Consider the following 27,894-nt stretch of genomic DNA (forward strand, 5'->3'; position numbering starts at 1 on the left):
CACGGGTATATTAGCCGGTATATAAGTAGGTATATAGGAATACCTACCAAATAATACATTTTTGTAAAATAAAAACTATTTTGTTTCAATGACGGTTTATATTTTAATTTGCTTTTCTCCATATCGTATATAAATGTGTTCGGAATATTTTTTGTTTGGATAATAATTTATAATATTATGCTCGTATTATTACACAGTATAATAATATGTAATATATTATGTATAATGTATATTGTTTAATAATAACACTTTCTATACTGAAACGTATCGTCGGACTCAGCATAACAGGTATGATGTTCATATATTATATAATATATGGAAAAGGAAAAACGAAAAGAAAAACATATTTTAAAACAATAAAGGTTGAAAATATATATAGCGACTCTTAAAGTATACAATAATAATATATTATACATAGCATATAGGTATAATACATAAGTTAAAAATATTTTCTTTTTCTTTGAGTATACAAAAAAAGAAAAAAAGACTTTCTAAAATCAATCGACAACGACGATTAAACAAAAAATATCTTTTAATTTATAGTTTATACATAGTCATGGAAAAACATATACATATTACAGTAGAAATGTGAATATTATATAATAAAGTAGTAATACCTATATATTATATTTTATAGGTCAATAAATAAATGAGCTTGTGTTTTCGTGATTTATATTTTATGTACACATTAAAAGATTATAAAAAAAAATAAAAAAAAAAATTTTAAAAACACACTTTTCCATAAAAACATTTAAAAAAAAATTTTAAAAATTGCACTAAAAAGACAAAAATAATTCTCTGTACTTAAAAATAATGAAAAATTTATTGATGAAAAATTTAAAAGTGTGTGGTGCTCATACACTTGACATATATTCCCAGTCACTATCTTATAAACATGATTGAACAAAGAAGTGTATGTGAGACTTTCCTTGGCTTTTAAATTTTTCATCAGTAAATTTTTCATTATTTTGCTCTTATACTTGACATATACTGCCAGTCACTATCTTATAAACAGGATTGAACAAAGAAGTGTATGTGAGACTTAGCTCGGCTTTTAATGTTTTGTATGATGCACCACACACTTTTAAATTTTTCATCAATAAATTTTTCATTATTTTTAAGTACAGAGAATTATTTTTGTCTTTTTAGTGCAATTTTTAAAATTTTTTTTTAAATGTTTTTATGGAAAAGTGTGTTTTTAAAATTTTTTTTTTTATTTTTTATTTTCTACTTTTTAGTTGAAAGTAAATATTTTTATTAAACGTTTAAGAAATATGTTATCCGGTGTTTTCGGTACCTATATCAGAATACCGGTATAATGTTATTTGGTAATAATTACCGTTGTTACCATAGATATTATAATAATGGATAGGACACGCCTATACTTGCTTCGTAAGAGGTTGCGGTTTTTTTTTGGGGAAGAGAGAAAGTTCAATATCTGCGAGAGATATTACGGCGACGTCGTGGGGACAATCCTTTTTTTTTTTTTTGGTCCATGTCCCAAAATGACAACGGATTATTGTATTGTCATCCAAGACCAAGGTCTATACCAATTTTCAGAATTTTTCATCTTCAAAAAGTGCCTCAAATCGAGCGCGCAAGATTTGATCACAGACAGACGTGAAACCAAACTTAAGAAAAGTGTTAAAAAAAAAATAATAATAATAATAATACGATTCCTTAAATATTACAATATTTTTAAAATTTACAAATGAGCTGTATATAATTTTTAATCTTCATATAATATTTCATATACCTCATACATATATATATATATATATATATGCACATGTATATAAATAATATTTTCTATTTTATAAATTATATAAATTATTATATATTGTATATTATATAGAATCTTTTTATCGTAACGAAAACAAAACGATTGGACAAAAAAATATCTAAATGTAAGAGATACTAACAATAAATAACATTTTTTTTCCATAAATATAAACATTTTAACCAATTATTTATTTATGTGAATCTACCGTGCGTTGGAAATGGTTTCGCCAGAAGATTTCAATAAACCCGTTGTCAAGCACGAATACGTTATACGATATTATTTCATAGGAGTTATTATATTATATTCTTCCCACGGTCAAAATATTATTTTTCTTTTAGTAATTAATATTATATAAATATATAATATACCCGCTACAAACTATATCTTATCATACGCAATACTATATACGTTACTCGTAAGTCAGGTGTTATAAATCGGAAACGCGATGGTATGGAAAATCGACCGTGGCAATCGCGCATATATTATAAGTGTTGTATATAAATTAAGATTCCCCCCTCCCAAACGGCGCCAAACCGCCGCAAAATCGATCGATCCCATGGGGACTTGGATCCGAGGGCGTGAAGGTATATTATTATATAATCAATCTGACCGTGGGGAGAACAACACGAAAAGAAGAAACCCGTATAGAACGTCTGAAGAATTTAACATGACATCTGTCATTGGCATAGTGACAGTGGTCAAAATAGTACCTAGGTATAATGACAGTGGTTAAAATAGTACCTGGGTATAATACCTATATATTATATATCGACCATAACGCGGTGATCACTTTCGTATTTTTATTTGTTGGATTTTACAGTATTATTTTTTCGTATATTTTCATTTTATGTCAAGTAACTTATACCTTGGAAAACGGGCGGCTCACGATCTGCAAACGTGCCGTTACAGCTGAGTGAGGCCGTACTCGCCGGCGCCGACCCCGATGGCCAAACCCTGTTGTTGTAGGTGTTGAGACAGGTGCGGCGGTGGCCCGCGGTGGTTCATACAGTGTTGTAACTGTTGCTGTTGCTGTAGTTGTTGTTGTTGCTGCTGTTGTTGGTGAAGCTGTTGCTGCATGGCGGCGGCCGGGTTGTTGTGTCCAGCGACCGACGCGGCTGCGGCGGCGGACGACGACGAAGACGAAGACGTCGACGACGACGGTATTATTGCGGACATCAGCGACGTCGACCCGACATCGTTCTGCTGTTGTAACCTTAACTCGGGTTGTTGTTGTGGTGACATGTCGTGCGAATCGATTTTCAACCCGGACGGCGAGCACAGCGGCTGCTGCTGATGGTTGTTATTGTTGTTGCTGTTGTTATTGTTGTTGTTGTTGTTTTTGGCCCGGGACTTTTTACCCGCCGGTTGCGTGCTTCCGTTTTTCCGGCGCACGTTTTTCGTGTTGGGTAGATGGTTGTCCTTCTTGTATTTCATACGCCGATTCTGGAACCATATCTTGATCTGCCGCTCGGACAGCACCAGCGAATGGGCGATCTCGATCCTCCGTCTCCGGGTCAGGTACTTGTTGAAGTGAAACTCCTTCTCCAGCTCCAGCACCTGGTACCGGGTGTAAGCGGTCCGTTGTCTCTTGACGTCCACCGGCTGGTACGCACCGTTCGCTGAAATCAGAAAAAAAACACAAGTTTTACACACCATCAGAAACAGGTATAGGTACTACCTACATAGGTATATACCGGAACAACGCGTGTGCATAAACACTTAATAAAAATATCGGCAGTCGATACTGTGCGGGTATAGATTGTATACTTGACTTTATATAATATATATTGTGTAGGTAATCGTATCGCAATGCGTCGGATCATTTTTTTATCACTTTTTTCAAGAAAAAGTGATATTTTAAAAGTAATATTTTTTAATATCACGTGCATATCAATATTTTTACGGTATTATTATTTAATACTTACGATTACACCAAATATTAATTGTTATATGCGATGAATGGGTAGTAAAGAGGGGTTGCAGGGGTGGTAACAATTTGATTCAAACGACTGTTCATAAATATAATTTAAGGAATTCACTGTGCGCATTATTTAGCATACATAAACCTACGTCATTACTATAGGGCATAATACGCATTTGGCAATAATATTATAATAACGACGTAAAAATTTATTTTAAGCGAGTATGAATGCATGTTACGAGTAGATTTTGCAGTTTGTCCTGAAATATAACCTTTCATATTACCTACTGCTAGAAAAGTCTAATATTTTCTTAATAAATAATAATGCTTTTCAGAAAATAGTGCCGAAACTATTTTGGCTCGCGTCTCCCATCAAAACGAACATTGGACCTACGTGACTCCCATGAAATATGTAAAATAAAAATGAAAAAAAATACATCATTGTAAAATCAATACATTCATCGCTCCGTTCAGAATCTAAAAATAAAGTAAACTTTATTTAATTATTTTGACAAATTAAATATTACCTCTAACTAATTGTATGTTGTTTTGCAGATATATGCTTGTTTTCATCATATAAAAGTTTAAAAATGAAAGTCGAATGCAGAAGTATTATGGCCCTAAAAGGTTCACAGAAATTATATCAATCATCAACTGATATGATTCACTCATAATATTGTGATAGTATATCTACCTAACTTTGATCGTGCAAGATGCAGGAATATATGACGTATGTAGTTATAATATTGAATATTATGGTACACATTGCAGTCATTTATAATACAGATATATAGGTATACCTATGCATGATAATAATATTATTGCGCGGCGGCGTCTTTCTGCGCCCAAACATTTAATTTCGAAATATCTCTCCCATTATTATTATTATTGAAATGCCGGAGCCATGTTCGGTCGGTGGACAAGGGCGTGGTGGTTACGGCGGCGGCGGTCCTTAAATGGGGGAACGTTGCCGGAGCAGTCTGCGCGCCGTACATAATAATAATAATATAATAATAATAATATAAGCCGCCGTCTCGGGTGCGTTTTTCGACGTTGCCGGGTCATCCGACGACGACGACGACGACGACGAATAGCTGCTTCTGCTGCCGTTATTCTGTCTATGTGGTATGCGTGTGTGTGTGTATATTAATATTATTATTATAACTAACTTTATACAATATTATATACGCACTATAAGTATTACACGAGTGCGTGCGTGTGTGTGTGTGTGTGTGTTCGTTGTTCGACATCAACTTTTCTATTACACAAAAAACATACTATACACTATTGGTATACAGTATGGAGTATATATTATATATAAGTATAATATAAAGGAACGCACTTCAGTGACGACGACGGCCTTGCAGCTCGTTAAGATCGTGTGCTAGTTTGTGCAGTGTGTTGTGTGAGTGCATGCATGTGTGTGTGTGTGTGTGTGTGTGTGCGCGTGTGTTGTTGCGCGCAAAACACATCTATTGGCGAGAAGAAATAAAAAATTACATCTGCATATCATTATTATTATTATATTTTATCACAGCCTTAGGGGCCGCCGCCATAAAATATTGTCGGTTGCGCAACGCCCGGTGTATATAGGTACCTAAACAGACATATTGCACCGATAAAGTGTTGTGTTAAGGTTAACATAAACGTAGGATAGGTGTTTAATAACAGCTATACAATATAAACGCTAAAAGTGTTATTATTATTATTATTAAACATTTTTATCTCCTAATTATAGGTATAAGGCTTATGGGATTATTTTTCTCGTACGCAGTCTGTCTAAACATTTTATGATGACTTTTACGGATTTCGAACCCATTATATATATAGATGGAAATGATGAGTGTATTATGTGTACAAGTTGTACATATTATACATGTCTAGTGTCTACTATATATTGTGCACCATGTGGTATATGTGAGAGGTAATACTATATACGTTTTTTTAATGTTAACATATTCTATTATTCTGGTAGACATTTTAGAGTTTTCAGTTTAAAAATGTAATCTTATAAGTATTTAAACTTAAACTGCGTTATATAAAAATAACTATATTACACTTTGACGATTGTACGACTCGACATTATATTAGATATAATTTTCTAGTTTCTAATTTCTATATATTTTGTTTATGCACATGCAATAGATTTTATGTTACTTTATTTTATTTTATTTTACTGATTTCTATGTGTGACTGTGTTTTTACTATAGGTACCAATAACAGTATATAGTTGGTAGTATTATCGTACGAAGAATAAATAAGATAGGTACTTGAATCACTTGGATCACCTCGACACATTGTAGGGGTGTGCACTGCTGTGTAGTGAAATACAATTTGAAAGCAACTAGAAATCATCGCGTATTAAAAAAATAATATTCCCAGCAGAACTCCTCCCATCGCTGGCATCCAAAAAAATATGAAAAAACCAAATCTAAAATAAATCTAAAATAAATCTAAAATTAAGAATGTGTCAAAAGAGCAAGTGGCACAAAATAACCGCTGTATCGTACGGCCTTATAGCCGTCAGCCGTGATGTTCAAAAACCAAATACTAGGTAGGTACCTATACCTACTACCTATACCGTGGTATCTAAACATTTCAAAAACCTATAACTGAAGGGATCATGATTAAAACGCCTGATTATGCTTATTTAGGGGAGGATTGAGAAAGTCGTGCATCGATGTGGATTTTGGGCGTTTTCATATAGTTTAATGTACGAATAAAAATATAATCATCACTGCTATACAGTATATTGGGGCGGTGCTCGAGTACGATGTATGATTCCCGTAATTTGATTACCGGCTATTGATTAAACGTCAGCCGGCTGTTGTATATACAATATTTACTCTGTTGAAAAATTAATAAAAAAAACCTAAATAATAATATAATAAAACAATCCTACGGGCGCGTTTACAAAATTTGTTCGAACACCGCCCTCAGACTGTTAGGTACGACACGGCATAATATGTTATTACTTATTAACATATTTTGTTTACATAAACTCTGAACGTTTTGCGAGCTACTGTCCAAGTATTTCATTGAACTCGAATACGGTTTCGTAGTACGGAAATATGTATGTAAATAATATTATGAGTTAAAAAAAACATGTCCGCGGAGATGCGTCACAATAATTTAGTGTTTTAATATATTAGAATTATTTAATATATATATAGATAGAGCCAGCCCGTCCAGCCCCTCCTTGAGAATCAAATGTGGGGCTTCTGTACCAAATGTTTTTGCGGGACCTATACAACCCTTCCAATAATACTATATTACAATACAGGCTTGCTTAAATAGTATGTTTTATCATATATATAAAACAGCCCCGATAGGTAGTCTAATGGTTTAACGCGTAGGATTGTAGGTAGGATAATTGTTAGGTAGTTAATGAAATTAATAGCCATGGGTTCGAAACCCATTGGGTTAAGAAAAAACTTGTTAATTTTTTCTAAATAATTACAATTTTTTTGAAGATAGAATTAAGTTGATTTAATATAATTTGGTGTTATTTTAACATCAAATAATATTAAACTGACATTATTAGGTACATGTAAGATTTAATTATGAATATATGTTAAATCAACGACAAAACCGCCTTAGCTCAAAAACGACGTTCAAATGTGTATAACAATGACACTTATTGTTGTTAAAATAACTGCAGATTTCTATGCGTGATACCTAATCTCTAAAATAATAAATAATAGGCATAATTATATTGCAGTAAAACGTCCATATTACGAAATCTCATGGGAATAAGAAATCCGTATCATATAGAGAATTCCGTCAAATATAGAATTAAATACATTTAGTTCTAATTTGGTTTCGTTCTCAAAAATATTTCGTTAATAGAAAATTTTGTTAATGGCAGTTTCATTGTATCTGAAACTAACAATCTAATTTTCCTATTTATAAAATAACGGACCCACGAAATAAGGCTATGTAAATCACAGCTTCTATATAATGGCATCTTTGGCCGTGATGATAGATACAATATACCTAACAGGGATTCACTCCATCGGGATGCAATGTGAAGTGATTTTTGAATAACCATTAATATGTTAAAATTAAATAATAAATAATAATATAAATACATAGGTACTATATATAATAGATCTATGCAGATTTGTATTGTCCCGGAAAATTATGTGATACTCAATGTTACTCTATGTATATAGAGATTTCTATGACATTTTTATGAACTATATTAATACAAATTTGTATTTATGCTTTAAATATGTGATTGAATCTAAAATATAATTATAACAACCACTTTTATATAAAAAAAAAAAAAGAATTAAATTCGTAAAAAAAGCTCGTGTTGATCAAATGCCTATTGACAATACAACAATAATATCACTCGTAAGTGCACGACGCGGGCGCGGGACACGTCAGAAGGACCTACGAGGACCTACTAGGACCTGTACCACCTACCTATATACATAATAATAAGATATATGATAAAACAGCCGGCGGGCCGTGTCTGCTTTTGTTGAGCGGCGCGCATACGAGTGTCGGCCAGCAAGCGAAGCGAGGACCACCGGCGCGAGTGTGTGCGTGTTTATACTTGAGAATAATATGCCTTCGGCGGATACAAATGAGCTTGGCCGTGTCGTTGCATCAGTACGTATAATAATATTGTTGTGCGTATAAACATATACACACACACACAATATATAATATCATAAACACGAGAGGAGCGCTCGTATATGATATCAATAGCGGTCTAAAGATGTTCAAATTAGCAATGAATAGAGCCTCATCGTCTGCAGCAGCAGCAGCAGTGCTTGATGCGCGGTATAAATATATAATAGGTACGCATACATCATCTGTACACATAATACAACGACATCCACACACGTACCTGCCTATATGTAATATATAATATACCTACCTGTATACGTAATTTACGTGACCTCTCTAATGGGTGTTTTGGAAGCATAAACGCGCTGGTGCGGTGTCCGTGTACGACACGTATACGATGTACGATCATTAAAGGACACAATGAGACCGCCCTGTCGAACGCGATATTAATCTCGCGGGCTGCGGCGGCGGTCCGCGCGCGTTCGCCGGGTGAGGTCGCGCGGTCCGAAAATTATAAATCGCCTGCCATTGTAGCTGGCGCGTTTTACACGCTCCTCCGCGTCGTCCCGGAGAATCCCGAGACGACACTATGCACGTGCATGTAAAACGCGCGTCGAGTGTGTGGCCATTATTATATACATATATACACGTGTATAGGTATTTCATACAGTACCTACCCATATAATAATAATATAATATAATTTATAAACGTCCCCGTTTAGATTATATATGTGTGTGTGTGCACAAAGTACCTACTTAACATCGTACAAGAGACACCCGTGTAGGTATACACGAGACTTCCCCCGTCGCCGTGCGACGTCGATATGATGCCGTTTAATATAATATTATATACATATGCGCGTTATTAATAACGGCGTGTTCTTATACGTAGGTATTATTATTTTGATTGTGATAAACTGCACGGGAGGGTCACGGACAATGTATATACGCTTATATATAATATTATGCAGTGTGCCGCACGACGATGTTTATGGGGATTCGACGTCTGTGTGTGCGCGTTGTGTAAAAAAATTAATGTACACCGAAGGACACATCGAGACGACGTCGACGACGACTATTATTATACGCCGTCCATCGGACGTGATCGATACGCGTACATTATCATAATATTGTATGGGTACGTTATTATTATTATATATCATTGAATTGCGCGCGATTTATGCGTCCCGTGTGTCTCCTATACACATTATATTACTATCGTATAATAGGTACCTATGTATAATAATATATTACCTACTTGTATACACGACTCGCGCAACCACAACCGTATATAACTATATAATATGCACAGCACTCGTCGCAGTGTTTATACACATAGTATATAGCTAATATTCTACACAGCCCCATGTGATTTATCAACATCTACATCTTATATTATTATATCGTCTCGCCGCCGCCGCTGCTTGCCCCCCCTGCAGCAACCACCCCATTCGTCATTGATAATTCAAAGGTACTCAGAGGACGATAAAGTTAATGTCGATATTAATCTATCACACGAGTATCGGAACATATATGTATATAATACACCTACTATATAGGTATACAGGTATTATATAGGTTTATAATATATTGGTATAATATGTTCTAATGAATAAGGCCAACACGTTTGAGTGTGACAATCGATATGTCGTATCCACTTAGTGTAATCGTGTTTTTGATGAAATATAATACCTATATAATACCTACATTTCATGAGCTACGATAAAGTCTGACTTACACGATATTATGTAAGTCAGACTCTTAAGGTTTGTATGAGGTGGTCGTTATTATATTTAATCAATTTCATGAAACGAAACCCCTTATTTTACATATTTTGTATCTTAGCGTAATATTTTAAATTAATTATTACATTATACTATACGGTTTACTTTTTGTAAAATTGGAATAATAATATCGTCTTATCTTATTATATTAGTTTTTTATTATCATCAATAATAATTATCATTGTATATTTTGTATTATTATTATTACTACCTATTACAAAAAGTAGTGTTATGGCAACAATTTTAACACGTCCTAACAGAAGTCAGAACCTTTAAAACAAGCACAACGTCTTATTTCACATTGACGTTTACAAAATAATACTAAAAAACCTATTATTCACCAGAGATATAAGAAACTGTTTCACGTAATGTAAGTTGTTTACCAGTATTAACTTGAGTAATTTAAAAAAAAATAAAAGTCACAGGTTAGGTTGCTGAATTGTACCACTCTTTTACTAAACCTCATTTAGTTTGTGAAGCTTATATATGACATAGGTATATGTCCACCCTTTTGCCCTTTGATTGAAAATAAGTGCGCAATTTCATTGACAGGATCTCACGGTCCTCGATCTACTTTAGGCACTGTTATTAAGACGCAATCACCAATTTATCCATAATACGATGTAATTAATTAAAAATATTACACAAAGTGTAAAATAAGGGTTTCGGTTTCCATTTCATGAAATTGATAAAATATGTGTCCATTTCACTTTTACGAATTTCAGTTTGCCTGACACAATATGATCGCCGTAGTTGCGCTAAAAAAAGTTGAAAAAAGTTGCGCTAAGTGGATGCGATAAACAGTAAACACACATACTACACAGTGCACATGTAATGTTCCTGATCGACATAAGGGTCGATATCTATATTACTCATCAATTATTAAACATATATTATTATAACGATGCATTTACTTATTTTGCTTATGCATATTATTTTACGAGACGTTTTGTCACTTGTTTTTATTCCATCGATTTAATTTTCAGTTTTTCCATAGTATAATCATAAAAATAATATTATCTAGGGCCATGGTAAGTTGTTTCTTGAACGAAAATTGTTAGAACAAGACTTTAAATATTTTAGGTACGAATTAATTATTAATGTTTTGTATTATATACACGTAGGTATACGCCAACGTAAAAACGAAATTGAAGGTAGTGAAAATACGACTTTGAGGCGTTCCCTTGAGAGGGCGTATATTGCACTGCAAAAACGCCCTACAGGAAACGCCTCGTTGCTTACAAATTAAAAAGGTTTATTATTTTTGTCTTACAAGTGTGGGGGTAAAGTTATTTTGAGCAAAAATATTTAAAAGAAAAACCAAACAATGTGGTGCTAACACTGGCAGATATCAAAAACTATCTGTACTCGCATATGGTTCAAATTTGAAATATAATCTAGCTCAAATTTTGAATTACTAAAAATTATAAAATTTGATCATCCGTTAAGGTAATAGCTTATAAATATTTCAATATTATTACCTATTGGTTAAAAAGTTATTATTTGTTAGGGCGATGACGATGAACGGCAGAGCAACTAAATATTTGTTGGTTGAAAAAAGTGTGACCTTCCAATGTTTGTCATTGTTGATAGACATCAACCAAGAGAGCTAATGTCAATATATTATAGTGGCAGTATAGCCGATCGGGCTTAAAGACTATTATTGGTGTTCTATTCAAGAAAATATTAACGTATATTATACATATTATACATTCGACATATTATCGATATTGTATAACCATGGTTCTTATATTAAAGTACCTATATACCTTTAATATACTGCAGCTGACATATATATATTTGAAGTATAGTTACATATTATATATAGGTTCAATTATGGACACTTTCGACACATCTGCTTTTTCATAAAAGTAGGGGTACCCTAATCTGCGGCGCTTTAGTATGGCTTAACCGATTTGATTTTCGGCCACTATTTAACCGTTGTGTCGCCATACTACCATATAGGTATGCGCGCGAGTGTTATGCAACATACCTACGGATATAATATTATCATGCCATGCAGGTATGCGGACTTAAAAAAATAAAAAGGAGAATAAAAAAAATAAAATCTTTTGACGTGTCAACGCCGTGTGAAAACCGTTGGCATGTATAAAAAAAAAAGGAAAGAGAAAATCGCATGCGAATAAGGTACAGTAGCTTTATACAAATGGACGAGGGCGCGTGCGTGCGTGGTGGTGTTGGTGTGTGTGTGTGCGTGTGTGTGTGTGTGTGTGTGTGTGTGTGTGTGTGTAACCGTCCCTAGGGTGTAATGTATTCTCGCGGACACGCCGATGGCTGCGGCGGCACGGCGCGAGCGTTCAAAGGACATGTCACTAGCTAAATTTTCGACAATATTCCGACGGGGTTCGAAAAAGGGCGCACAAAGGTTTTGGCTTTTTACCGCGCACGGTCCGCCGCGGGTTTCCCGCCGCACTATACTCCGTCACACACACACGCACATTCTCTGTCTATCGCGCGCGCCCTGTATATTGTATATTCCCCGGTACACCCCCCTATACACGCCTCACCCATCCCCGTCCGGATGTATAACGGCAGATGCTCCTGACCCCGTTGAACCATTAATCAAATACGTGTCGTGAATGAAAACTGCACAAGGAAAAGGCCACAAAGCGCCTGCAGGTCCTACGAGCGAAGAGCAGAATAAAAAAAAAATAAAATAAAAATACTCAAATAAATGATATATATATAGAAATTGTTCGAGAGAGAAAACTCGCGTATATATATATATATTTTAATATTATATAGTGCAGTATTTGAGTATTATGCGCGTGAGACACACAGGGGCCCCGATATAATTTTTAGCCACGCGCGTGATACACGGCCTAAAAGAAATTTCGGTTAAGTGCGTGGCGGAGAAAGGACCACGATGAAAATAAAATAATAATATCATGTTAGTTTCATAATAAGTATCAGACGTTTAAGCACATAATATTATACACGCGGCAAGACGCACTGCTGCAAATATAACCCTCGGGTCACGGGTATATGGGAATATATAATATTATACAGTAGCGTACGTTGTACGTATATATACATAATAATATATATTAGACTTGCGATGAATGTAGATCGTCAAATGTAGGTACCTATATATACATCATCGGCATCGCGCCCGCGGTCAACGATCCGGTTTATTATTGCAGCAGTATAAGTAGAAACCTAAGTATATATACCTAATTGAAAATACCGTTTCTAATATATAATGTTCAAACGCATATAATATTAATATATTTCGCTGCACCGATTTACATGCGCCTAACGCGTACCAACTAAATTATATTATGCATTCAATATTTATATATATATATATATAATATATATAGGAACAGAAGATTTTATGTACCGTCGCGGGGTCCATCACCTTGACCACAAGACAGTCTTAGGATCTAAACTCGCGTCGATACTTATAATTTTGGGCAGCAGCGTCTATAAAATGATATAGGTATACACGACGTATATATTTTATACTTGGGTACGGTTTATTTTACGAGTAAATCCTTGGAGACTCAATACGAATGCCGGCGAGAAGGATTTTATCGATCGCGCCAAATGATTTATGGAGAATCGTGATCGCGGAAACATCGTTCGCCGCCATCATTGCCACTGCAGCAGCAGTCGCGCGAACTATCTCCCCGCGATAAGACCATCTATAATTATTATTATTGCTGTAACACCCGACACCGGGACATCATCCATTACCGTGTTCGATTTGCCGATTGACGGTGTCGAGGAATTAAAATTTTAAAAATGACAGACATTTACAAACACTAAGGTGTTTTCCCCAGGTACATTAACATATTATATACCTACATAGTATAATATTATATAAGTACTTATATATAAATATTTTAAACAAGCTAATTAGGGATATAGGTATAATATGCTAACATAAGCTATCGTCGCTTTCGATTTGCACGATGTTTATCTAATATTGTATAAATATATAGGTAATAAAAATTTAAAGTTGCAACAATTAATATAGGTATTAATAATATTCATTATTTCTATAAATAAATACTATTATCTATATGTATTATGTATAATATATTCAAACATTTTAATAATAGGTAATATAATTGGTAGGTATAAGTGATAATTAATCAAAACTCTACGTTGATAAGTATATTTCACACATTACATGTTGTATATTATATGAGACATAATTAGGTCATTAGGTGCAGTTTAAGGTGCCCAGTGCCGGTTTTGCAAGTTTCCGCAGTTTAAAAATTATATTTTATATTTTACCACCTTAATTGTAATATGTTTCCATTCATCTTATCCCTTATTTAAGGATGGTCCTGCAGTAGCGGGTTATACATAATTCTGTTATCTTAGTCCAATTTTTCATAACTTGAAATATTCAGCATATTATTTTGTTGAGAATTTTGATGTAGGTATCTAAATCAAAATTCGAACGGGTTATTTCTGAGTTATTAATCATCATATATGCAATATACTAAAGAAAATTGGTCTACGATAATAAGTTTGGAATATATAGGGGCTATGATGGTTTAAGAATTATAGTCAACTGTTATTAATATTAATAAGTTATTAATCTATCAACATTTTATAAATTTTAAAAATTGTCTGAGTATAAAAATACTATTGATTTAATATTACATCTATTTTATAGATATTATATATGTTTATAAAACCATAAAACCATTTTTAAAGACTATTATATTCTTACTATATGTCTATATATATTATATATTTTAATAACTCGGAAACTACTCGTTCGAATTTTGATTTAAATTAAATTGAAAACTGAATTTATTAAGGCAAAAAAGACATCATATATAGGTACATATTATGTATATATCTTTATATCAATTATCAGTTTAATAGTATGTGTTGTCACAATATATGTTTTTTTAACGTAATGCGCAATGATACAATTGTGATTAATACATAAAAAGAATCAAATTTTTTTTTTACGCTATGTATTTATTGATGCACTGTTAAAACCATATTAATATTAAATTGCACGAAAAAAGTATTATCATTCGATGGTTGACCGTCTTACTGATAACGATAATTTTCGTACCTCCTCCATATTACCCCTAAACGATATGTAAAGCATATAAATGAACATTTTTTGAAAAACACATACCTAATAATGTGTTTATAATTTATATATTATTGTGTGCCGGCAAATTCTAATCCAAATCAAACGTCCAACACATTGTTATAATAATAATTATATTATTATGTACACGCAACTTTCCGTCAATTTAACGGTCATTGCCACTTCAGCATTAGAACTTATACCTATATTATATTCAAATATTTTATATACGTGCAGTATTTTAATAACTTATACACTTATACATTAGTGCGCATATTATAATACAGGTAGGTAGGTATCCGCATTTTAATTGCAATATTTTCTCCAGACGTAACTAAATGCACGAGGTATGCACAGCAGCAATATAGTTCGACAACCGCTGGCCATTCCGTTTTCACCGCATTGACGCACAGTCACTATATATATTCACACGCAGAATTCGTATAGGTATAATATTATATTATGTACATACGACGTGCGTACATATTATATTATTATTAAACGATATAAATAATAATATTATACATTTGACTGCAGATATGTAATATAATATAGTTCTGGCTATACATTTTATGTTTTATAATATGGGGAGTGTAGGCAAGCCCGGATTAAGACATTTTGAGGCCCAGGGGCCAAAGTTTTAAATGAGGTCCCTGTAAGAAAAATAATAATAAAAATAATAATGTATATATTATTTACTTGTTATAATAAATATATATAGGTACATAGCAATAAATAACGAATAATGTATCACTTTATTTAACGCTTTCGACAAAATTCTTTAATTATTATTTAATTATTTATTGTTTGAAGAATGTCATAGTCAGATGCCACTATACCATAAGCGCAATCAAATTTTCTTGGTTAAAGGTTGATCTGTAATCTGTATTTGTTCTTGACTCTATTGGGTTTTGAAAGATATCTTCCGGTTAAACAGTTCGAACTTGGTACAGTCAAATACATTTTAAGTGCAATATATAAATTGGGAAAGACATAAATTCATTTTTTTTTTTCATTAAACCATTTCCAAAAATTAAGTATACTAATTTATGGTCTGCATGACTGCATAAGAAAAAATACTCTCTAAATGGTTTTATTTAATTGTTATGTATAAATATCTACATCTTCCTTATAATATGTTTTTAATACTTTGTTCGATATCATTTTCTTCAAAGGTTGTGATCTATTGTATAATAACCTATAACGAATAAAGTAATGTACAAATCTGAGGCGTTTGAATAAATTCCAATGATTGAGGCCCGGGGGCCATGCCCCCCCCCCCCTGGATCCTTCCACCCTTTATCCGGTATTTAGTGTAGGTATGAAGTATATATGTATGTATGTGTGTATGTATGTATGTATGTATGTATGTATGGCGTAAGCCATTTGGAAAAGTAGTCTTTTTGCGAAAAGACTAGGCTCTTTGCAATGGGGTAGCCCATTTGCGAACTACTTATTATTTTTCCAAACGGACTTACATCATTTAGGCCTTTCAAGAACTACAATCATTATAATATGATAATAACTATTTTCCCTATTTTCCGACAAGCAAGTATCTCTTTGTATTGCACGTGAACTTTCATGTAAACCGAATAAGTATAATAGGGTAATTTATTAATTGTACAAATAAAAAATAAAAACTGCAATAGATTTATCTAACATGTAAACTTATCTACTTTGATCAATAACAAGTATCAGTGAAGTCTAGTTTATTTTAAAGTTTTATATAACATGTAAACTGACTTATTATATAGTATTATAATCATTATAATATGATTATTAAAGTAATCTAAACTTCTCTGGACACTGATACTCGTCATTGAAATAATGTAAAAATAATGTAAGTACTGTGTTATTATAAATAACCCTTAAGATAAAATAAGTAAAACTATCATATTATAATGATTGTAATACTATATAATATGTTTATAATTCAGTTTACATTTTATAATAATTCTATTGCAGTTTTATTTTTTATTGTTTTTTAATATTAATAAATTACCCTATTATACTTCTTCAGTTTACATGTTATATATGAAAAACATCGTGCATAACAAATAGATAGGTACGCTTGTCGGAAAATGGTTATTATCATGTTATTATAATGATTTTAGTTCTTAAAAGGCTTAAATGCTGTTAGTCCGTATGCAATAAGCCCGAAAAATAACAAGCCGTTTGGAAAAATAATAAGTAGTTCGCAAACGGGCTACGCCATTGCAAAGAGCCAATTCTTTTCGCAAAAAGACTAATTTCCCAAATGGCCAACGACATGTATGTACGTATTATAATGTTCATAAAAGAAAATTGTTAAATCATAAAATGTTTATTAGATTATGAGCATTATAAATAATTAAGCAATTCAATTAATCTATTTATAATTTTGAAGTGAAAATATAATTATAATTGTATCTATGAGTATATGGTTATTGGTAATTCAACCAAAATAGTTAAGGTACTTGCTACTGCTAAAAGTTATGTGTGGTGAAATCTAGGTGGTTATAACTATAATAAGTAAATATATTATAATTATTTGTACATTTTAAATATGCATACAAATTTAAAATGTTAATTTTAAATTTTCAGTAAAAATAACGTACTGCAGCCCGTACTCAATTATACCTTACAGATTTAACACGAGCAACCAAGTTTCATTTTATTTAACGCTGTTACGCCTGTACAATCTCCATATAACACTTCACCGTTGTGTATAATAACCAGACGAACGATCATATTTCATGTTAAGTATAATACGAGCGTAGGTATAAGTATATATATATAATATGGGAAGGAATAATTTATATGATTTTAATATGAAATTTATCTTCGTTTAAAACTTTTCGGGACCATTGTATATCGCTTTATATAAGCGGTGCAATGCAGCATAGACTATAGCTTTTGCACCGTCTCGCGTGCTGCAGTTGCAATAATTGTAAATTGTAATATATTTTGCTATATATAGCTGCAGCGCCGAATATTATAATTTGCATCCAATGCGAAACGAAAGTGTATGAAACACAAAATAACAAATCGAAGGTCGAATATCACATGGGTGTATTACACTGCAGAATACATACTGCTGCTCAGTGTACATATATCAGGTGCATAATATATAATATATAGTACGCACACACCTACCTATCATCGTTTATCGTAGTCATCGTGCGACCCCCGCCTACCAAGCGGTGGTAACTGCCTCGTGAAGTCAATCTTTTCGTGAAAAGTCAAGCATTTAGTGAAATGGAAACGGCTTTTTCGTGCAGATACAAAAATATTTCACGAAATGGTCCCTTTTTCATGAAATCATCTCTTCAATTTTACATCGTGCAATTTTTTTCACAATGCACGGTCATTTGATTTGTGAAATAAAACATTTTACTGAACATAGTTATTATTATTTATTTATGTTATATTTGATGATATAGCTACAGCTGATGTCAAAACGTTATTCATATAGAAATTTAAGTTGTATTTATTTAAAGATATAGTTACGTTAAGACGTTTAGTTATAAATATCGGTATTTCAATAGATAAGTACCTATATTTTATATTTCAATAGCTATAAATAATAAATATACAAAAAAAAATACTTATTTAAAAAAATTAAATAGAAGTTTATAAAAGTATAAAGTATAATATTATATACTGTATGTATACAGTAATTTGTTTGAATTTTTATTTATTTAAGGCTTTTAACGATAGGATCGAGGACAATAAGTTATGGCAATGGTGGCTGTTGCATACTTGCATAGTACCTATATAGTACTATAATAGTACATTTAAAACAAGCACTTCTCGGTTAGGACTGACATGCACTTTTACAACTTAGGAACCACTAACCTCCCGAAGAATACTCGAATTGTTTCACGCGAAGTTAATTATAATTAATACAGAATTGAAATGTGTAAATGTAGAATAGCGTGTGATATACACACTTGAAAACCTACGAAGTTATATAATATCGTAAGGAAAAAAATTTACAAATTTAAGAGTGGTACCAGGGTATATCGTCCAGGTGTAAATTTTATTTAACTATTTGTGTGAAACTCTCCAATATAGTTGTATCATGAGGTCTGTGGTTTCTGATAGTTGTTCGTGTAAAAAGTCTTATACTGAACGCGTCATACTTATATCGGTCATCGGGTTATAATAATAGAACATGGGTTACTTATATGTAGTGTGTCATTATATATTATTGTGGGGTGTGCGATGCGATAATATATCTATAATGCAGGTAACGACAGTCGACTGTATAAGGATTTTATTGTCACTGTGCATGATATATTATATTAATTGCCAATTAACACGCAGCGTGAACTATACAGGGAGGATCAAACCCGGCGATCGCCCACCCTTCTTTCGCCCAGCTAGTGAATAAAACGGCGACTAAAATATGACGTCAGTTATGCAGTCGTTACAAAGTATAAACAATTATAATGCAGTATTACGATACTTCACCCTGCAGCATTTTGCATAATAATAATAATACGGCCACAGTGATAAGAGCGCACGCGCGATACTCGTTTGACTGTATATCGACGTAGAGTGTGCCGACAAACGAACGAGTACAAACATATTATAAATGTGATAGACAATCGCGTGAATCTAACATGATGACTCGGCGGTTTTGGGGGGGCGGTGGCAATGTCTTTAAACACGGAGGAACGGTCAAGTGCGTGCGAAAAATCTCCGTCAATGTCACGTGTCTCGACGGTCGATGATGGTTTTCCGTCGTAAATCTTGCAGTATATATAGGTACGTATATTATATGTATATGGGTAGGACTTCGGATTTCACACGTAAATATTATCAGCGCGTGTTATGTGCTTGATTATAATACTATTATATACGAATATTTATATGATTATTTATGGTTATCATCATTTTTACACCAAATTTACGATTATGAGGTTTTGGTGTCCCTATGGATTCGGGACAAAAATAAGCTATAATTATATAGTAATATCTCTTATTTAATATCCGCCTATCTTCATCGCAGAATTAATTAAAAATATAAATAAAAACTCCTATGTCTATGCGAGTTACCTACTATAAATCGTTTATGAAATATCTTCAATATGATCCAATTTATAATATGACACTAATTATCATTTAAAAAACCTCTTATTTCAAATTTAAATATTATGTTGAATCCTCCTATATTGGCTTAATAAAAAACAAACTATAATAAAACCTCCAATTTTCCATAACATTATTCATAATAATCCATAACATTCACAACTACGTCATCGCCGTCTTGGAGTTTCCTTGGAAATGATGCTTACAAATCCATCAAAAACGCTTTTATCCCCATATAACCTACCTAACATAATATGTATACACATATACCCAATACAACATTGTGTAGGTGCTCTCTGATCGGACTAATTGCTGCGTCTCCGGCAAGAGCAGGGGTCAGGGGCAACCATATACGTGCAGAGCAATATACAACTAAATATATATATACCTACATAAAATAACTCGAATAATACCGTTTCGTTTGTTTCCTATCCAATCGCCTTATCTCGACACAAAGTATTATTATATTATAATAGCTATTACGACAACGGTCGCTCTCGTTCGGACACTGCAGCGTCGAGTGCACATGTTTATACGTTATAATATATATACAGTAATGCAGTATACACGTACCTATATAGTTGTTCTCTTCGATTACAAAAACTCGAGGGATTATTACGAGGTATTATAATACAGGTACCTATATACCTTATCATGGACGCCACGCCTGCAAACAATAAAACGTCCAGATCATCGGCTTTATCAGCCTATAAAAATCAGTATGAGCATAATAATACGATGATCCCACGAGACCTCGATATCGAAATACTAAATACTAAATAAGTATTTTATATCCCATGCTGATTAAGTTTTGTATTTTAATCCAAGAATTTCATAATAATTGTAATTCGTCGTCGTAAAACGTTATCCAAAATATAAATTACTATATTATCGTAGTTAAACCATAGATAATATTATATACATGTTTATATTATTGCCTGTTCTTGAACATGAATATATTATCTATGAGTTAGACCAACAGCGGAATGGCGCTAATGTGCTAAATAGCTGCGCCACGGAAAATACAATTAATATTTCTATAATATATTATGATATAAAATTATAATAAACGTAATACCTATTGTAGGGGTATTTAAAATTATATTATGTATACGAAACCACGTGCGTAGGACATTGAGGCTTTCTAGGTTTCTGGAAAAAACAACAAAACGTGAATGATCGTTCGGTAGATATTACATATAAGTATACAATAAGAAACCGTATACAGGAAGTTGTATTTAGATAACATAATAGAGGAGGTAAAAACGTTTTTTTTTTTTTTTTGTGCATAAGAAGATGTTTTTACGGTGTCTATATATTATGGACAGTGGCCAAATTCTTTTTTGAGAAATGGCCAAAACATAATATAGATTATACTGCCTCCTGTTGTAGCGGTATGTGCTGTATTGTTCAATTTGTTACGGTGGTTTATATCGCCTTTTTTTTCTTACATAAACATAATGTATTGGTAGGTACTTTCGGGCGACAATGACGTTTATAAGGTTAAGTGCGTATTATGTAAACGGGATACGTGATCTATAAAATTCAAACCTCTCAGACCACAATATTCAATTGTATTACGACATGTCAACAGGACATTGCGAATACCCTGACACATGAGCAGGTAGGTCTTGGGGACGCATCAATGACGAAATACTACCGCTAAAAAACTGCACACCATGAATGAACATGACGTATCAATGGATGTACGTCGTATATACGCACATAAACGGATCACACGCACTGCGTGATACATTCGGGACGTATTATTAAGTGAGAAAAAAAATACGTCTAACCTTTTGCAACACATATAGTTCACACTATAAATATATATTAGACATATTGTTATAATATACTAGCAGGGAGCAAGGTAGTGTAGCCAGTGTAGGTATTATATATACATATGTAGGTATATTACGGTCGATGCTGTAACTTTGAAATATATAGGTGGGTATATTATACAACATAAACGAGAATTCATCGTATATTATTATTGGTATAGGTACCTAACCTTATATAGGTATATTGACGGAGTGATATTACTTTATTTGTAGGCAATATTGCTAAATATAATATTCAACAAAATCGATTGAGATATTTATTAAATAGAGACGCAAGAGTACGCGTATTCCATGTACCTATGAGTACATAAATTGTTATATTTGTATATCGACTTTATATAACTTAAAATTTAAGCTATTACGACCACCTCATGAAATTTTACAGCTCACAATGACCGATTAAAGAATGGTTTGCGATGCACATAATATAATATAATACAGGGTGTATCAAAAGTTTTCATCCGATTTCAAAAATGTATATTTATTTTAAAAATGAAGATATAAGAGTGAAAAAAGTAAAATATATTCTTAAAATAGGTAAGTTTTATTAATCAGTCAAGCATTAATACATGGGTCACTAACTTGCAATTAACCGTTGCCGAACTATATTAGTTCGTAATCGGATGAAGACTTTTGAAACACCCTGTATATCGTTGGTGACACGGTAATACAACGTATCTCGATTTTGGCTATTGTTCAGGAGAGACTGATAACTGATTTATTCAAACACCAACCATGATTACCAACATATTTTAGTATTATTATTTAGTATTATCCAACACACACTTTATAATCATAGTATTTCACATTGAAAAGTCGTTACAGCATTGATATTTAAGATACGTGTTATTGCATCGTATTCTTTTAGATAAGTTTTGTTGATACGGCTTATTGAAATTTCAACATAGACAGATACGTGGTATTTTGTGAAAACCTTTTTATTTTAAATAATAAATTATTATTACTTTGTATAAAAACATTATTATAAACTTTTAATAACAGCTATAAATAACAGTCTCGTTTTTTATCAATACAATTAAAAGTACTCTAAATAGTCTAAATTATACATTAGTTAACTTTACTAATAATAATAAAACTAATATTTAAAATAATTTCACATGTGTTAATAATTAAAAATTGTGATAACAATTACACAAGACTTATACATTTTTCTTTTTAAGATTAAATAACTATAAATAACAATATTAATATTAAAAATAACAGCCTCTTATGTTATTAATTTAAATTTGTGATTACAAATAGGTACACAAAAAATATCATACTTTGATTTTCTTTCTTAGATGTAATGTAGTCTCATGTTTCAGCCCATCATAAAAAGTATGTGTATCACTTGGCAAATATGGTTTTAAACGTTGAAGATCATTCCATTTTGAGAGTGTCAACAATATTGGACTTGAGTATAATTTTGGATACTCAATGTTTTGATCATTTTGAACTCTAAGTATTTTATGTGGAATTTCCAAATACTCATTATCAAATGAAAGCTTGTAAAATATTTTTTCTGTTGTTGGACAATATTTCAGTGATCGAATATCCTTGACTTCCGGATCTCCTTTAGAACTACCAGGCCTAATGGACTTATATCTTTGATTAGATGATTTATAATTTAAAAAATCATTATAATTTAGTTGAGTTGCTTGATATGGTTTAGCTGGTGGTTTTCGTGATTCTTTAGTCAACCTTACAAATTCTGATGGTAAATATACTTCTTTGTCTTTCAAATGCAAAAAAAACACCAAACATAAAAGTATAAAATATATAATACTGAAATAATATTATTCTGATAAAAACTACTCATCAAAATCAATATTTTTATTATTATTAATTATAATAAATTATAATATGCCTACCAATTTCAGATGTGAATGTATCTAAATTTTCAGTACCATTGCTATTAGTAATCACATTATACTTTGGTTCAACATTGTTAGATGACATGTTAATTTCAGTAATAAATTCTTCATAATTATGATTCAATTGCACAAATTTACATGATGAAAACATATTATCATCGTCAACTAAAATAAAGTGATATTACAATATAAACATTGCCTTATTATTACCTGGCTAATAAAATAATGAATTAGTATTTTTTTAAATTCTTACCTGTTTTAGATGCGAATGACTCAAATTGTCTTTTTTTTCTGTAATTTATCATCTTGTTAGGAATACTTGCAAGGTTCGCTATTTTTTTAGCACGATTATGAGATGCCATTGTCTTATGTATATTATTTAATAGTATTATATTAAATAATATAATTAATTATAGTGTATTAAGTTGAATTATATTAAATAATATAATTAATTATAGTGTATTAAGTTGAATTATAAAAAATAAACAACGATATTATTATAAAACAACATGGATACTTAATAAAAATCAACAACAACGATTAATCGTAATGCTAATTACGTAATATTAATTGTAATGCTGAGTCAGGACGTTATAATAATATTAGTCCGAAACCAATAATATTATTTATGATAATATAATATTGCTATTAATAAACTATGAATTTTGAGATACGTGATATTAGTGTCAAATTTCAGATACGATGTATTACAATAACGACGATAACACGCGAATTAACCTCTAAATCATTAATGTTGTTTAATATATAATATGACCACAAAGAGGTTATAAAACTTTTGGTACCAAAATCTCATTTTCATCAAAAATCGAGATACGTGGTATTACCGTGTCACCAACGATATAGTGAACGTATATAGAGGTATATATATAGTAGACAGTGTATTTTCAAAAAATGTCACAAATTAAATTCCCACTTATCCACCCACATCGAAAGACGAAAGTAATTATATATTTTGTATATGGTGAATAAATAATATTTATATAAAAAGTGGTAGCGACCACTATACACCATAATACATGGGATGTCCCCCACTGGTATAGTAGACGTTTAATAACGCAATCGATATCGACGAGTCCCTAAATTGCACTGCCTTTAAACTCGAAGGGTTGGATGTTAGGTTATAGTTGACACTATATATTATATAAAATCAATACGAAATATATAGCGAAGGCGGTACCTGACGGTATCTACCTATATAAATATACGAGTAAATATATTTTAAGACCAAAAACATACAACTACGATAGATATGACCCATCTATAATATATTATTGTATCGTTTATCATTATGATTATTGCGTGTAGTGGTGTACACGGTGCAGTAATAAATTAAACTTGAAATAGTTAGTGAACAGTAGGTATAACGTAATCTTCAGTACGACATAAACTGCAATGTACTTATAATAATAACAATAATACATGTTATTATGTATGTATGTATACCTATACATGGACACATCATTGACAAATCCATATTAGAATTGGACACAAGTATCGATCAAAATTTGGGACAAGTCTTATATGCTTTATATATAGGCAATGCATACTTTGTTGTGTAATATCTATAGAGTTATATAAGTATATACAAGTAACTATATATAAATAGGTAATTTGGACTTACGCATTCCGGCCACGTGGTTCTTCTTCATCCACGGATAGATGACCCGGTCCGATGACTCGCTGTCGTCCATCATGATCGGCGACCCATTGACCGTGGTCATCATCATCTCGTCCGTGTCCGTGTTGCAGTCGTCCATGTCGTCAGAGCATGACCCGTCTAGCGGGTTGTTGGACATGTGGTTGGACGACGACGGGCTGGGTTGCAGATGGCACGGCAGCGGCGACGGCGACGAGTCGTCCTTGATGTCGTGCGACATGACCGCGTTGAGGGCCACAGCCTGCAGGCCACCGCCGGCCCCGGACGGTATTATGCTGCCGCCCTGGCACTGTTGCCCCGCGGCGTTGTGCATCAGGGAGGCTGGGGGCTGTTGGGCCTCGAGCGGCATTTGGCCACCGTGGTGCATCTGGTACGCGCCGTAATTTGTTGCCGCGCTGGTGTAATACGACGGCGTCTGGCCAGGGCTCGGGTACATGGCCTGGATCTGTTGTTGATAGTGTCCCTGATAGTGGCCACCCCCGCCACCGCCGCCGCTGCTTACCCCGAGGCCTCCCGAGCTTCCAACGCCGACGACGCCGCTGGCCTGCACTTGCTGCTGGTGGCCAGCACTACCGCCTCCGCCACCGCCGCCACTGCCGCCGACGTGTTGAGTCTGTTGGCTCAGGTGATTGGCGTGATGGGAGGGGTGGTGGTGCTGGTGTTGGTGGTGGTGATGCTGGTGGTGAGGGCTGCCGAAAAAGTCCGGCGAACCCATATAGTTCTGCATGTTGCTGTAGTCGTCCGGCGGCGAGTACTTGGGCTCCACCATCATCATCTGGTGCATCTGCGTCGGTTGATGGTACGGCAGCGTGTTGTGCGTTAGAAACGAATTCATCGTTGGCGCATCCAATACGACATGCACTATATACTATATAGGTACTATATTACTGCGCGTGCACGGATTGCGGCGGATAGTTAAAAACGTATATCTACGAAGTTATAGTACATACGACACTACTATTATAATATATACAGGACGACGGTGATCAAAATACTGAGGACGTCCGACATAAAAAGATAAAACAGCGAGACGGGATTTCAAAATACGACGCGAGGAAAACGAACGAAACACGCTGGAGACGAGAATTCGCACGCTCGCGCGGTCCTACGAGTCTTATAATATTATTAATATTATATATCCAATAGTATCCCGACGGCGATCCGGTCAACAACACTCGACACTAAACGAACGACGAATGACGAGACAATTTTTTTATTCCCTGCGATCATATGGTACGATATACGACCTACGGGCGGCGCACACACACAAAAACACACTCGGAACACCGTTTTGGGCATACTGATGCGCGGCGGCGGCGGTGACGACGGCCGTCGGGGCCGGTGCGCGCCGCAGTCTCCGCCGTCACCGGGTGGAGGGGAAAACGACGCCGGAAGGCACGCCCCGCACGTGACCGGCCGTCGACCAATCGCCGGGCGCCGCCATATCGCCTACCATGTTTGCCGAGGCCGCCAACGACGTCGCGCGCGCCGCCGTCTACCGCGCGACGATCGCGCCGATTTTTCTCGGCGTCAATGAATCGCGATGCATAATAATAATAATACGATACGAACACAGTGCAGTAATAATAACATTAAAAAGCTGTATACGAATTGTATGTTAGTTATATTATAATTGCGTTAGATACAGAGACGATAATAAGTTTTTGGCTGTAAGTTCCTAACACCTTGACGACATTTTGTTGCCGAATTAAACATTGTAGGTATGTAGCTATATAATATTAGGTTGTTATACAAATTAGGTAGCTACCTATATTATATATGTGACTGTGTATGTATATAGGTATAATAATTGGGTAGGTATATACCTATAAATATTTAAATATAATACAGTTTTATATGGAGCCCGCTTTCGAATATTGTACCGTGTGGATTTGCGTGGACCCTAGAGACTTGGGAAAACGCGCCACATTGATATTTATGTATAGGGAAATAATATAATATTATATATATATAATAACGAGTGTATATATAATAGATAAGTTGTAGGTATATAGGTACCTATATATAATAAACATATAAGTATACTGTTGATAAAAAAATTGTTCGATGATATTTTGATATATATATATATTACGCAGCTGGTATACCTATAAGCTTTAGCTAAGCTTCAGCTATATTCTTTATATTATTATAGTATATTTATTTGTAGGAAACAAAAACAGAATATATGTAGGGCATGCTACGCTAGCTAGCGCAAATAGTATACATATAGCAAGATATGCCAATACACTCGTGAATAAGTAGAC

General features: G+C 33.4%; 1 protein-coding gene across 1 annotated transcript; it reads right to left on the bottom strand.

Annotated features, from left to right (window-relative positions):
* Window positions 1-96: 96 nt before the first annotated feature.
* Window positions 97-26,947, bottom strand: LOC132939075 (homeotic protein deformed-like). Its single transcript, XM_061006093.1, has 2 exons — window positions 25,592-26,947; window positions 97-3,402 (listed from the first exon to the last, which is right to left on the bottom strand). Exons 1-2 carry the CDS (start codon window positions 26,460-26,462, stop codon window positions 2,687-2,689), a joined length of 1,587 nt encoding a protein of 528 aa, XP_060862076.1. The 5' UTR covers window positions 26,463-26,947; the 3' UTR covers window positions 97-2,686.
* Between the last annotated feature and the right edge of the window lie 947 nt (window positions 26,948-27,894).

Source organism: Metopolophium dirhodum, chromosome 2 (genome assembly GCF_019925205.1).
Source record: "Metopolophium dirhodum isolate CAU chromosome 2, ASM1992520v1, whole genome shotgun sequence".
Classification (NCBI taxonomy): Eukaryota; Metazoa; Arthropoda; class Insecta; order Hemiptera; family Aphididae; genus Metopolophium; species Metopolophium dirhodum.